Source organism: Cnephaeus nilssonii (assembly GCF_951640355.1).
Source record: "Cnephaeus nilssonii genome assembly, chromosome: 19".
Taxonomy (NCBI): Eukaryota; Metazoa; Chordata; class Mammalia; order Chiroptera; family Vespertilionidae; genus Cnephaeus; species Cnephaeus nilssonii.
The window spans coordinates 35,157,135-35,171,059 of record NC_137090.1 but is presented as its reverse complement, the minus strand read 5'-3'; the positions used below and the strand labels follow the sequence as shown (position 1 = coordinate 35,171,059).

General features: G+C 59.1%; 1 protein-coding gene across 1 annotated transcript in view; it reads left to right on the top strand.

Moving 5' to 3' along the window:
- Window positions 1–12,514, top strand: part of RTN4RL1 (reticulon 4 receptor like 1) — a 68,818-nt gene extending 56,304 nt beyond the window's left edge. The window contains exon 2 of the mRNA XM_079797775.1: window positions 9,667–12,514. Coding sequence (XP_079653901.1) covers window positions 9,667–10,991 — 1,325 coding nt within the window. The 3' untranslated portion in view covers window positions 10,992–12,514. The remainder of the gene's footprint in view (window positions 1–9,666) is intronic.
- Window positions 12,515–13,925: the final 1,411 nt, after the last annotated feature.

Genomic DNA, 13,925 nt, shown 5'->3' with positions numbered 1-13,925 from the left:
TCCTCTGACCTCATGGGCCTTTCCCTCAGAATTGTTGTGTCGCCGGAAACCTCAGTCTTGAATCTTCTTTCCTGGGTGACCTCATCCGTTCCCACGGATTGAAATACCATCTCTATGCCGATGACTCCCCAGGGTGCAGCTCGCCTCTGGGCTCTGGTTTTGCACTCCCCGCTGCCACCAAGTAAACATCTCTGAAGGCTTCCCAGACTTTGCGTGTCCTCGACGGAGCTCTTGTCTCATTTCCCAAGCTCCTCCAGTCTCACCGCACCCTCACCCTCTCGGAGCCACCCATGGGCCTCCCACCCCTTTCTCTCACTGGCTTATGTGTACATCCCATCGACTCTATATCCCAGACACGGCTCCACGTCTGTCTCCACGGCCCCTCCACCCTCCAGGCCGCCCGCATCTCTCACAGGAAACAGCCACAGGCCTCCCCACCTGACTGCCTGCTCCGCCTCAATCCGTACTCCAATAGCAGCCCCCAAATCCAATCCCTCCTACTTCAGGCTCTTCACCGGCTTCTTGCCACACCCAGAATTACATCCAAACTCTTGACCGAGGCTGTGAAGGCCCTGGAAGGCCTGCCGCCTGCACTTCTGTCTGCATCTCTTGCCCCTCTTTCCTCGTCCACACCAAGTTCGGTCCAGTCCCAGGGCCTTTGCACCTGCTGCTCCCTCTTCCCGGAAAGCTGTTCCTTGGCTTCTTCTTAACCTTTAGGTTTCAACTCAGGCGTCACTTGCCTCCAGGAACACACAAGCTAATGTCAGTCCCTTCGCTTGTCTCAGTCTTAACCCAGTGCCTCCCCCCAGTGCCCGCTTGGGCGGGGCCGGTTCCTCTTGTCTTTCCCCTGGGCCTGCAGGGCGGGCTCCGGGAAGGAAGCAGCACTGCCTCTGACAGGTGCAGCACCAAGCACAGAGCTGTTTCTCGAAAGAATGCAGGAGCGGAGGGACAGACAGAGTCACAATGGTGGGGTCCACACCCGGATGTGAGTTCTGAGTGTCTTTCACGGACAGCAACGAAGGGGTGGCTTCTGGGGACTGGAAGCAGGAGCTTCCGGCAGAGAGCTCTGCACCGGCTTCTCCACGGCTGGTTTCAGCTCCTGTTTTGTGTTGCCCAGCGCCAGGGCCTTCAGGACTTGGTAGAGCCCCACCCAATCCCTGCCCCTCGCACCCCCTCAGGAGCCCCAGGCAGGCATCTCAATGGACACTTGCCCCTGAGGACTGTCCCACTCCCACAGACGTTTCCTGCCCCACTCATCACCCCGATCCCACTCTGGCTTCAGTGGGCCTGGCTGGTTGCAGGCAGATCCACCGCTTGCTGTGGTTTGCGGGGAGGGACAGTTGGCTCCACGGGATTGAGAGGGAGGAGGTGGAGCCCAGAGCCATCTCAAAACCTCCCAGGAAGAGGTGGTTCTCAGAGGCTCTCAACCCTCAAACCTGGAGTCTGGGCTGCCACAGCCCAGTTCTGGGTTCCCCAAACCGAGGAGCAAATTTGAGTGACACAGGACACATTTTATGAGCCCACGGGGAGGCGGGGGGGGCTTCACAAGGTGAAGGTTGGAGCCCACCTGCCCTGGGCTCCCTGCAGGGAGCTGACAGCTCCAGACTGCGATGGGTGGACTGGGAGAGAGAACAAAGTAGAGAGGTCAAGAACCTGTCTTCACCTGCTGTGCCGTGGGGGCAGCCAAGTTCTGGCAGGCAACTTGAACTTGGGGTTGAGCCCCAACTCCATGACTCCACTCGTAGTCTGATCTCTCAGGTCCCTCTGCTGGGCCTCGCGGGTCTGGGAGCACCTGGGTGGGTAGGGCAAAACCCAGGGTTCCCTGGGGGTCGCGGTGAGCCCTAAGGGAGTGTGCGGCAGCTCCCTTTGATCACAGTAGCAGAAAAACAAATCATCCCCCTTGGGGAGCACCTTCCTGCAGCCCCCCTGGACCAGCAGTTCAAGGGCACAGCCTCACTGCCTGCTCTCAATACCCAATGAGGCAAGTGCTCTGACCCCACTTCCAGACTAAGAAACCGAGGCCTCCGAGGTTGAGTGGCCTGCCCGAGGTGGCCCCGCTGAAATGTGCTCCTTCCGGGCTGGTCCCAAACCCAGGCAATAAATAGGTGGGTGCAGAGCTGTATGCACTAGCTGCCAGCCCCCTCCCCAAGCGGGGACCCCCAGCGAGGAGGTGGTAGACCCGCATGGGCAGCGGGTGGGGAGCTGAGGTTGCTCCCACAGGCCTTCTGAGAGCTTGGCAGCCCAATTAGCATGGCGTTCCTGGCCAGGCCTGCTCAGGGGCCTGGGCGCAGCAGATGAAAGCTGAAAGGTTATTTCAACAAGGGGCCGCCCACTTGCCCGCTGAGCGCGATCCTGGTGTGCTGGAGGGACCTGGAGTGCGTACATAATTCAGCGTGTCGGAAGGAGAGTGGGAGCTGAAGGCAAAGCCAGAGTGAGGGCCAAGATAAGGGGATAAGACGAGACATCACAGGCCAGGAGGTGCGCCTCTCCTCAGGGAGGGCCTGCCCTCTCGGGGATGGAGCTCAGGGATGTTTCAGGATGAAAGGGTTCGGCTGACATCCCTCTTAATGGTCTCCAGAGACAGACATATGAAAGTGCTTACATATGCACACATGTGTGCCCAGGCCTATGCATACACATGCCCACACTGCATGTACACACATAGATAAACCCACACAAATGCACATGAACACGGGTACACGTGCACACACACAGGCTCCATCTGGGCCCAGGACTGCCTCTGGGCTGCAGGCACTGGGCCTGAGGTGCAGGTGTCTGGAGAAAACTCATGCTTCCTGCTGCCTCGTCCCCTCCTCCTGTGCCCAGAGATGTTCCTTTGGCCAAGGCTGGGGTGGGGCACAGTCTTGGCCCCCAGCTAGGTGAGTGACTTTTCCTGGCTTGTTTGGGACTTCCCAGTTTTAAGACTGAAAGTTTTCCCCCCCTATTTTTTTAAAAATATATTTTATTGATTTTTTACAGAGAGGAAGGGAGAGGGACAGAGAGTTAGAAACATCGATGAGAGAAACATCAATCAGCTGCCTCCTGCACACCCCCCACTGGGAATGTGCCCCCAACCAAGGTACATGCCCTTGACCGGAATTGAACCTGGGACCCTTCAGTCCGCAGGCTGACGCTCTAACCACTGAGCCAAACCGGTCAGGGCCCCCCTATTTTTTTATATGTTTTTATTGATTTTTAGAGAGAGAGGAAGGGAGAGGGATAGAGAGATAAAAAACATCGATGAGAGAGGAACATCATCAATCGGCTGCCTTCTGCACGCACCCTCACTGCGGATGGAGCCCACAACCCGGCATGTGCCCTGACCGGGGAATCAAACCGGCAGCCTCTTGGTTCCTGGGTCGATGCTCAACTGCTGAGCCACACCGGCTGGGCAACACTGACAGTTTTACAGCTTGGGAAACCCCTGAGTCCCAGGCAAACCTGAGCTGGTCACCCTGCCCCCTGGCCTCAGGCCGGCCTGCTGTACATCCCCCCTCCCAGGTCTCTCTGTCCTGTCCCCTCTGTGATGGCCAAAGGGCCCTCAGGAGAGAGCCAAGGCTGAGTCTCCTCTCACTCTGGAGGTCTCAGTACTAATAAGGACCACTGTGTTTACTGAGCGCCTCCTGTGAGCTAGGCACACGGAGTTTCTTCTTGAGCACCTACTGTGTGCCAGGCACTGCTCTAGGCCCTGGGGTTGTACCAGGGAGCACACCAGACAAAATCACTGTCCTCATGGAGTTGACCCTCGGTAGGGGGAGACAGAAGATAAACAAGATACATAAATGCTATGATTTCATAGAAGAGGATGAATGTTATGGGGAAAAGTAAACAGAGAAGGGGCCCGTTTAAAATAGGCTGCTGGGAAGGTGCTTGGGGAGAGACCAGAGGGTGAGGTGAGGAGCCCTGCAGATATCCTGGGAAGCGTTCCAGGCGGTGGGAACAGCATGTGCACAGGGCTGGAGCCGTGCCTAGCCTGAGAGAGAGCAGCAAGGAGAAAAGTGAGGGGAGGGAGGGAAGGGGGAGAAGAAGTGGGCCGCCTCTGGGCCATGGTCAGAACTTGGGGGGAAGGTAAGGACTCGGTGAGTGTGATGGAGCCACGGAGAGTGGAGCAGAGGAGCCACGTGCTCTGACTCACACTTTCCTGCTGAGATGTAGGGGCAGTGGGGGGACCACCCAGGAGGCTACTGTGATCGTTCAGGGAGATGTGACGGTGGCCCAGACCAAGGTGGGGGCTGGGAGAAATGGGTGGATTCTAGCTAAGTTCTGAAGTTGAGCTGACAGGGTTTCTGACGAATTGGGTGAGAGGTGAGAGAGAAAGAGGAGTCCATATGACTCTGAAGTTCTTTTTTTTTTTTTTTAATGTATTTTTATAGATTTCAGAGAGAGGAAGGGAGAGGAAGAGAAACGTCAATGATGAGAAACACTGATCCAATGCCTCCTGCATGTCCCCTGCTGGGGATTGAGCCTGCAACTCGGGCATGTGCCCTGACTGGGAATGGAACCCAGACTCCTTAACGGGTCGATGCTCAACCCCTGAGCCACATCGGCCGGGTGACCGAAGTTCTTGGCCTGAGCAGCCAGCATGAAGGAGCTGCCTTCTCCTGAGATGGAGGAAGTTGTGGGGGGAGAGCGGCAGCTTAGTTTTGGACGGATTGCGTTTGGCCAGTGGAGAGACGGAGGAGGCAGGTGGATACAGGCGTCTGCAGACAGAGAGGGCCAGGCTGCAGCTTTAAAGGACGATACCCATTTTACAGGTGAGGAAAATGAGGCTCACACAAGCAAGGGGACACACCTGTTAAACTGGGGAGCCGGGACCCAGGTCTCTCTGGCTCCAAAGCCTGTGCCCGTCCTACTGCCCTGTGCTGGGGAACACCAGCCCCCCTGCCCAGCCCCCCATGTCTGGCAGTGGGGGCTGAGGAGGGAAGCCCAGCTCTGCCCTGGCTGGCTTCCTTGTCTCCAGGCCTGAGCCAGGCTGAGGTGGTGGGGGATGCTCACCAGGAAGTGGCCTGCGTTTGGGTGCAGCACAGAGGGACAGTGCCAAGTGACCTGCAGCGCCAGTAGCTCTGTGAACATAGCTGGCCCAGCCTGAGGCCATTATCTGACCACAAGAGCCATTCGGTTAGCATCGATCGGCTGGGAGAGGAGCATCTGGCAAGGCTGGGGGTGGGGGAGCTCTGTCCTGTTCACGGGGGGCGGGGGTGCAGAGCCAGAAGAATTGACCACATGGCTATCAGTCTCCAAGACTCAGGAGCCCCATGGACCTGCCGGGGTCCATGGGGATGCCAGTCCATCGGGCTGTTCCTGCGCAGGTGTATGGAGGGGGAGCCCCTTTGGGGCCAGGTGGTAGCAGACTTAGGTCAGTGGGAGGCCTGAGATGTTGGGGTCAGAAAGGGCTGACAGCCCTCAGGTGGGGCTGCCGTGCCCTCCCGTGCAGCATGGCGCTTCTGGAGTCAGGGGCAGTTGGATGAGACCTGCTCCACTGCCTGGCTCACCAGCTGCGTGGCCTTGGCCAGCCACTTCCTTCTGCGCTTCGTGTCCTCCGCCATGAAATGGCACGGCACCCACGGGTGCTGTGAGGAGTCCATGTAAAGAACCTGGCACAGGCTCAGGGCTGGGTCTTCCCTGTTTAGCTCCCTTCCTGCTGCCAGAGCAGGGAAGGTGCAGGCCCCTGCCCACTGGCCATCTAGCCTGGACGGGAGTAGGAGCCCTGGACTAGAGTCAGAGCTGGTCCCAGCCCAGCTGAGCTGGTGCTACAGCCTCTTTGGGAGCTCTGGCTACTGAGAGGCTGAGAGAGGGACAGGGCAAGATGGGTGCTTGCTTCCCACCCACCCTACCACATCCAGCCCCCACAGGACCGTTCATAAGCCCATCTTAGGGACAGGCTGCTGAGTGGACTGGATGAGTCCAAGCCCAGGCCACTCACCTCTGCCCCAACAGGTGAAGGGTTTGGGGGTTTTGCAGGAAGGAGGACATGAAAACAATGCCTGCTTTTCATTCCTGCACATCCTCTTGTGCTGGCAGGGGAACGGAGGGCTTCATGGAGGAGGTGACATGGGGCAGCAGGAGCCTTCCCTGAACTTCCCCACTCCTTCCACACACCCCTAGGTGCCTATTTTAGGCCCAGCACCTGGCCAGACTGCCTAGTGTTATGAGACCCCCTATCTGCCAGTCCATGAGGACTCGCCCAGTTGGCCCAGGCCCCTCCCTGCCCTGGCATCCTGGATACTCCAGGATGTATCTGGATGTATCCGGCAGTAAGTGTTGAATGGAGGAAGGAATGAATGAGGCTGCAGAGATCCAGGGAAGCTCAGATATGTGGGAGACCAGGAGGTTAGGGAGTAGTTGGCAAAGCAGTCAGTCGGGTGCATGCCCCTAGAGGTGGAGAAGGAGGAGGAAGAGGAGAAGGAGGAGGAGGGGAGTACGAGGAAGGCCAGAGAGTGGGGGAGACCCAGCCTTGGTGTTTTCAGCCCCCTCAGGCAAAGCAACCCCTGCCTTACCAGGAGGGGGCTGAGGAGGCTGATGGGAGGGGGTGCTAGGCTCCTCCCTGGAGACTTGGATCCCCGCTAATTTGCAATCTTAAAATGCACAGCAAAGGTACCGGCCTCCTTGTTAGTGCACTAATCAGCAATCAGTGGGCTGGGGCTCCCATGGGCCACATGGAGGGGGCACAAGAGTCTCAGCCATGTAATGCCAGTCTTCCTGGAAGGAGCCTGGCAGGATGGGGATCCAGGCCAGAGCACCGCTGGCTCAGGCAGGGGTGCTGGAGGCAGGTGGGGCTGGCTGGGAGGGCTGTCCAGGGCCTTGGAGATGGGACCAGCTTCCGGAGTGGAGAAGCAGACTCAGCTGAGACCCACTCCAGTGCCCAGTGGGAGGGGGAAGCGTCCGTGGCATGGGTTCCCTGGCATCTGAGCAGTAATGAAGGATGGAGAGCAGCTCCAAGCATTGGCTGGGCTCCTACCTCCTTCTGGGCCCCTCTCAAGAGGACAGGCCAGGTGGCTCCTGCCCTGGGTCCTGTCTTCACCCCACAACCTTGTTATTTGACCCCCGTCCTACTTGCCAAAGTGTGTTTACATGCCGGCTGCTAAGCTCACACCTAGATTTTGGAGCAGTTGGCTTTTTCACCCAAACCGGGGCCTTCACCTGATTTTCCCCTGTGCCCCCAATATTCCCTGGAGACACCTGTTTGTTGTTCTCTGTGGTCCTCCCCCCAGCTTCTCTGGGGATCATTTCAGATAAACCCATCCCAGAACCTTAAAAAGACAGGGCCATAAAAGCAGGCAGAAGGGCTGTCTGACCCCCCGCTCCCCTAGGTCATGGGGCAGGAAAACCCTCAGGGTAATCCTGAGGGCCAGAGAGCTTGAGCAGAAGTACTCTGTCAACTCCATAAGCTGCACAAATGTCAAGTGGCATTAGCCTGCCCAAGCTCACCCCGTCCCCATGGTGAGCAGCTTAAGGGAAGGAAATGCCTTTGTCTTTGCAGAACCCTCGAGATGGGGTGGTTGGTATGGCCCTGTGTGTCTCCCAAGCACAGGCTCATGGCCATGGCCCTGCCCCTTCAGCACAGTGAGCACCGTGAACTCCCTGGAGTGAGGAGGGGACCTGGGCTCCCTCCAAGTGGCAGGGTGGGGGCTGCCGCCCGGGGCAAGGTCCCTGGAAGACAGCAGCCTGGGCAGGGGTGATCATGGAGTTGAGCGAAGGGAAAGGGAGTGTCAGGCTCTGGAAAGTGCAGCCAATGTGGGTTGGACCCTCCTCCCAGCCCTGGGTGTTGGAGGTTCAAGGCAGCAGGCAGGTTCTGCAACAGTCAGCTGGCATCTGGGGTCCAGGTTCCTATGCCCTCACACTCCCATCTCTCCTGTGGGGCTGGGATCCCCGGGCCAGACTGAGGTGGGAAGTGGGGGGCTGGAAGTCAGACCCAAGCCTCCACATGGTTGGCATGGGGATCATTGATTCATGGTACAGAAGGGAAACAGGCTGAGGAGGTGTGCCAGCCTTGGGCCTGGCCTACAGGTTGCAGGCTGCCCAGTGGTCATGGTGACTGAAGGCACTGCCAGGCTGCAGAGAGCATGGCCTGGCCCAGAAAGGGTCCCCACAGCTGCACTGCGGCCACCACCACCACCACCACCACCACCACCAAGGTCATAATTGCTCTGAAGTCGTAACTGAACCCAATTATGCAAAAACCAAATTATGTGCAATGATTTTTATGTGTTGGAAACGTTAGGTCGAAGCCGGGTGATTACAGGGGGCCGGGAAGCAGCTGCCACTCCCTGGGAGACCATAACTCCCAACAGCTGGGAGCTGTCACGTATTTACGACGCCATTTCTGCCGGAAATGAGGGGTGGCGGTGGTGGAGAGGTGTGCCTGAGCCTGGGCAGGCCGCCGGGGCAGAGGCAGGCCTGGGCGCCGGCTGGGTGGCCAGCAGGAGGAGGGGCGCAGGACCGGCCGCAGCGTGGCTGGGAGGGCTGGTTCTCTCGTCCTGCACACTCTGGGCATCGCCAGCAGCAGGAGGAATCGGCAGAGCTGCCCCAGGCCCCCAGCTCTTCCGAGAGGCCAGAGGCCAGGCTGGCCAAGCTGGAAGGGGAGGGCAGGAGGCCAACCCGGGCAGTGAGGAGCCTGGAGCCTGTCCCCCCAACACCGGCGCGCCTGCCGGGCTGCCAGGGGCAGCTGCCACCCTGGAAAAAGTCAAGTAATGACCATCGGCCATAATGAGGCTGCTCCGATAATGAGCACGGGGCTATTATCCGACCACAGGCTGGACGCATCCGAAAATAAATTATTTTAAGGATCCATTAACGCATGCCTAATTAATGCCCAATTAGAGGGAAGCTACAGAGAAAGCACTCCGGACAGTCTGGAGGCATGGCTTGGTTTACAACCACAGCCTGGGAGCGAGAGTGAGGTGGGGAGAGGGGAGGAGCCAGGCGGGGACTTGAATGGCGGCAGCCTCTGTCTGGCGGCGTCCTGGGCCCCAGAGCCCTGCCAGCCCTGGGCCCTCCCCCGTCCTCTGCACACCTGTGTCCTCTCAGTACCTCTTCACAGCTGGGCGAGGGACAACTGTTACTATTTAGAAGTGAGGGGTGTCACTTATTTGAGGATGTGGGAGGCCCTGTAAATGAGACATCTTCTGAAATCAACTTTGGTGTCATGCATGCATGCTTTGCTTGTTTGGGGAAACAATGTAAATAAAGAGACTCCTCAGAACTCCATGTGATACATTTGCTCGGGTAGGACAGGAGGCTGCCCCACCATGTGTTCACACAGGTAACAGGAGGTTGACTGCTGTGTGACCCCCACCCCAAGGGCTGACTGCCTGGGGAGGTGGGGCTAGGAGGTTGGGGCGGGGCTAGGGTTTGGGGGCGGGGCTAGGGAGAAGGTGTGGGAATCAGAGCCTTCCTTCACATCCCAAGCTTATCTCACAGCCCAGGCTGGGGAGAGAACCCCAGTAGAGGTGGGGTGCCAGGGTGTGGGGAGCAGTATCTAGCCCCCCTGCCTTCCTCCCATCAGGAGCCAGGCCCTCAGGGGGCCACCGTCCCAGCCAAGTGAGCGAGAAGCAGACGAGACGGAGCCCCAGCCGACAAGGAGCGTCACGTGCCGTCCAGTCCCCCGCTCCCCGACCTCGTCCGCCGCCCGGGCCGCCCCTGACCTGCTGTGCTCTCTCCCCCCAGGGTGCTGTGTGGAGCTGCTGCTGCTGCTGCTGGCCGGCGAGCTGCCCCTGGGCGGCGGCTGCCCGCGGGACTGCGTGTGCTACCCGGCGCCCATGACGGTCAGCTGCCAGGCGCACAACTTCGCCGCCATCCCCGAGGGCATCCCGGAGGACAGCGAGCGCATCTTCCTGCAGAACAACCGCATCACCGTCCTGCGGCAGGGCCACTTCAGCCCCGCCATGGTCACCCTGTGGATCTACTCCAACAACATCACCTTCATCGACCCGCACACCTTCGAGGGCTTCGTGCACTTGGAGGAGCTGGACCTCGGCGACAACCGGCAGCTGCGGACGCTGGCGCCCGAGACCTTCCAGGGCCTGGGCAAGCTCCACGCCCTCTACCTCTACAAGTGCGGGCTGGGCGCCCTGCCCGCCCGCCTCTTCGGCGGCCTGCACAGCCTGCAGTACCTCTACCTGCAGGACAACCACCTCGAGTACCTGCAGGACGACATCTTTGCCGACCTGGTCAACCTCAGCCACCTGTTTCTCCACGGCAACAGGCTGCGGAGCCTGGGCCAGGACACCTTCCGGGGGCTGGTGAACCTGGACCGGCTGCTGCTGCACGAGAACCGGCTGCAGTGGGTGCACCCCCGGGCTTTCCACGACCTCCGCCGGCTCACCACGCTCTTCCTCTTCAACAACAGCCTCTCCGAGCTGCAGGGCGACTGCCTCGCCCCCCTGGGGGCCCTGGAGTTCCTGCGCCTCAACGGGAACGCCTGGGACTGCGGGTGCCGCGCGCGCTCCCTGTGGGAATGGCTGCGGAGGTTCCGCGGCTCCAGCTCCGCGGTCCCTTGCGTGGCCCCCGAGCTGCGGCAGGGCCGGGACCTGAAGCTGCTGAGCGCCCAGGACTTCCGGAACTGCACCGGGCCGGCGTCCCCCCACCAGATCAAGTCCCACACGCTCACCACCACCGACAGGGCGGCGCGCAAGGAGCATCACCCGGCCCGCGGCGCCGCCAGGGACAAGAGCCACCCGCACGGCCATCAGCCCGGCTCCCGGACGGGCCCCCGGAAGCCAGGCAAGAACTGCACCAGCCACAGGAACCGCAACCAGGTCTCCAAGGCGGGAGCCGGGAAGCAGGCGCTCGAGCAGCAGGACTATGCCCCTGACTACCCGCACAAGTTCAGCTTTGACATCATGCCCACCGCGCGGCCCAAGAGGAGGGGCAAATGTGCCCGCAGGACCCCCATCCGTGCCCCCAGCGGGGTGCAGCAGGCCTCCTCCGGCAGCTCTCTGGGGGCCTCCATCCTGGCCTGGATACTGGGGCTGGCGGCCACTCTGCGCTGAGGACCCAGGGCACCAGCACCCGGCACTGCCACGTGTCCACCAGGAAACGGCGTTTCTTTTCTTTTTTCACAAGTGGGGGATCTGCTGGGTTTTAGGCAGAGGCTGAGAAAGGCTTTGGCTGCTGTCTGGGTCCTGCCTGGTGGATTATAAACCCAAAGTGTACAGCCCCAAGCTGGAGGGGATGAGCACCCCTCGCCCAGCCGCCCCAGCCAGCCCCCTCTGAGCAGCCAGGACAGCATCCATCCGGCAAGGCGGTGAGCCCGCAGAGAGCATCCTTCATGAGCAGCCGCGGGACCGTGCCCCACGGGAGCGGAGCTCTGTGGAATCCCGGCGATCTGGAGAGGTCTGACGGGCCCCTGCCCTTCCTGGAGGACGCGGGACTCAGAGGAACAGATGATGGTCACCCAAGAGGCTGGGTTGACCGGGCGGCCGACTGGGAGCGCATGATCAGGCGTCATTTTGGCTTTTGCCTGAGGCCCCTTAGTCAGCCTGCCCTCAATCCAACAGGGTGCCACCCTCGGTCCCTTCCCTGGAGTGACCCCTCTCATTCCTGATGTCTCAGGCAACCCTGGTCCACCCAGCCCAGACCCTGGGCTCCAAGAACCAGTTACCAAAGGAAAGATCGTCAGAGGCTGAAACTCAGAACTTCATCACGTGCAATGGGGTTCTCACAGGAGGTGCAGTTTTATAACTATGTCCACTTATATATATACACACACACTCTCTACATCTATATATATATACACACACACACAAAGACACAGGTCCCTGCCCCACACCCTTACCAAACTGTATGTCTTATCATGTTTATAAACTATATGGAAAACGGTATCTGCTGAACTGAGAATTGTATTGGTGATTTCTAGCAAGGAAAGAGTTATAGGATTTTTGTCTAGAATCCCAATCTCCAACAGCAGCCCTCGTGTAACCTGGGCTTGCCAGGGGCATGGGCAAATGGTCAGTGGGGAGGGTCGGCGAGAAGAGGAGGCAGCAAGAATCACTTCAGGGGACCAATATTCTTAGCTATCTAGAGCATCACCTTGTTTTTATATGCAACACAAGTCCAGCTGCCGCCCGGAGCGCCATCACCCCCACCGCAGTAACTGTTGGCATCAGGGTGAGATGTGAGAAGCAGCTTGTTGGGCACCAGGGAGCCGGGTCCTGGGGACAGGCTGCATGGAGTAGGGGCAGCAAGGAGCTCTGGGCTCCTTAGGCCATCGGGTGAAGCAGCCTCCTCAGTGTTAGTTCAGTAGGCGGGGCAGTGTCCTCAGCCCAGCGTTTGGCCAGCGATGGTCTGGACAGGCCAGGGAGACTCTGAGCATGAGCCCAGGCCTCCAGCTCAACTGCTGAATTGGGGCCCTTTGATGGGGTCCCAGCAAGGACCCTGTGCAGGATGACCGGACGGAAAGGACCCGGTGGCCTTAGCAGAAGGGGAACAGCGAGGGCATTTCAAGAACCATCTCAGGCACTTCTGCGCTAGGGGGGCCCTGTCCCTACTGGTCCTTCTGAAGATGCCGGGGGACGGGCAGAGGTCAGGGAGCCAGACTCAGGAGTCAGGAGCGGGGACTTGCAGTGAAGAAAGCGGGCAAGCCCAGGCAGGGGACGGGGGGCTCCAGTCAAGGTCGGCCATGCTGCTTGCTGGCTGGGGCCTGGGTGGGCACGATCTCCTTTGCGCTTTGCACAAACCTGAATTCCCCACCAGAGAGGATGTGTATGAGGAGCAAGAAACACTAAATCCAATTAGGAGAGAAAAATAATAATAAAACACTTTTCTCTTGGACAAGAACCCTGTTTCTCATTTCCTAACCCCGCATTCCTGAAGGGGCGCGGCTCCCAAGCTCTCGGGGTGGGCGAGCCTGGCTGGGCACCGCTCTGAGACGCAGCATGTTTGTTGGCGGGAGGAGCTGTTCGGGGCAGGGGCACGCTGACTCACTGGGGTGCATGAGCAAATGCGTGTACACACACACACACACACACACACACACACACACACACACTTGCTCTTCGTTCCAGGGTTCTTTTCTCGCCCGCACAGAACATGACTCACTTCCCACACGCTGGCTGCACTACCTCTGTGGTCGGCTCTATCTCTGTGGCTTTCCCCGGAGCAGGCTAGCTGGATCCTTCCCGGCCTGTTCCCAAGGGCCTCACCCACAGCAGCTGAGCTATTGATTCTTCGGGGGTTGGGGGTGGCTGGAAAGGAACTGCCAGTTCCTGGGGCCCAGAGGGATTTCCAGGAGTCCAGGGGCCAAGCCAGACAGCGGTGAGAGAGTTCTCAGGTAGAGGGGGGGAGGGCTGTGTGTGTTTGTTTTTAAAATCCTCACCCAAGGTTATGTGTTACTGATTTTAAAGAGCGGGAAAGGGGGCGGGGGGAGGGAGAGAGAGAGAGAGATGTATGAGAGAAACATCCACCGGTTGCCTCCCATATGCGTCCCCACTGGGGACTGAGCCCACATCCTAGGTATATGTCCTGACCGGGATTCGAACTGGCAACCTTTCAGCAACCTTTCGGTGTATGGGACGACCCTCCAACCAACTGAGCCGCACCGGCCAGGGCAGGGCTGTGCTTTCCAGACTGGATAAATCCTCTTCCGTGCAGGCTGGGAATGGGCACTAAAGGGAGCCCACCAAGGGCAGAACAAATTGCCTGTGGCCTGCGGTTGCTCCCCGGTGGCCTGCCTGCTCGTATCCAGGCCTGTGCCAAAGCGTGTCTGTCCCTTCGCACCCAAGGATGTTGTTGGGTTGTTGATTTCATTTCCAACTTTAGATAGCAAAGCCCTCAGTGGGAAAATCAAGAGTCCGAGTACTTTATTAAATTTTTTTTAAAAGACTCAGTAAGTCCCTGTAATATGGAAGTGAAATGTCAGAATGAGAAATGCTAATGTTCTATAACTGATCCGCTTCTGTCAAGCATAAGCGCAGTCTCTGGTTGCC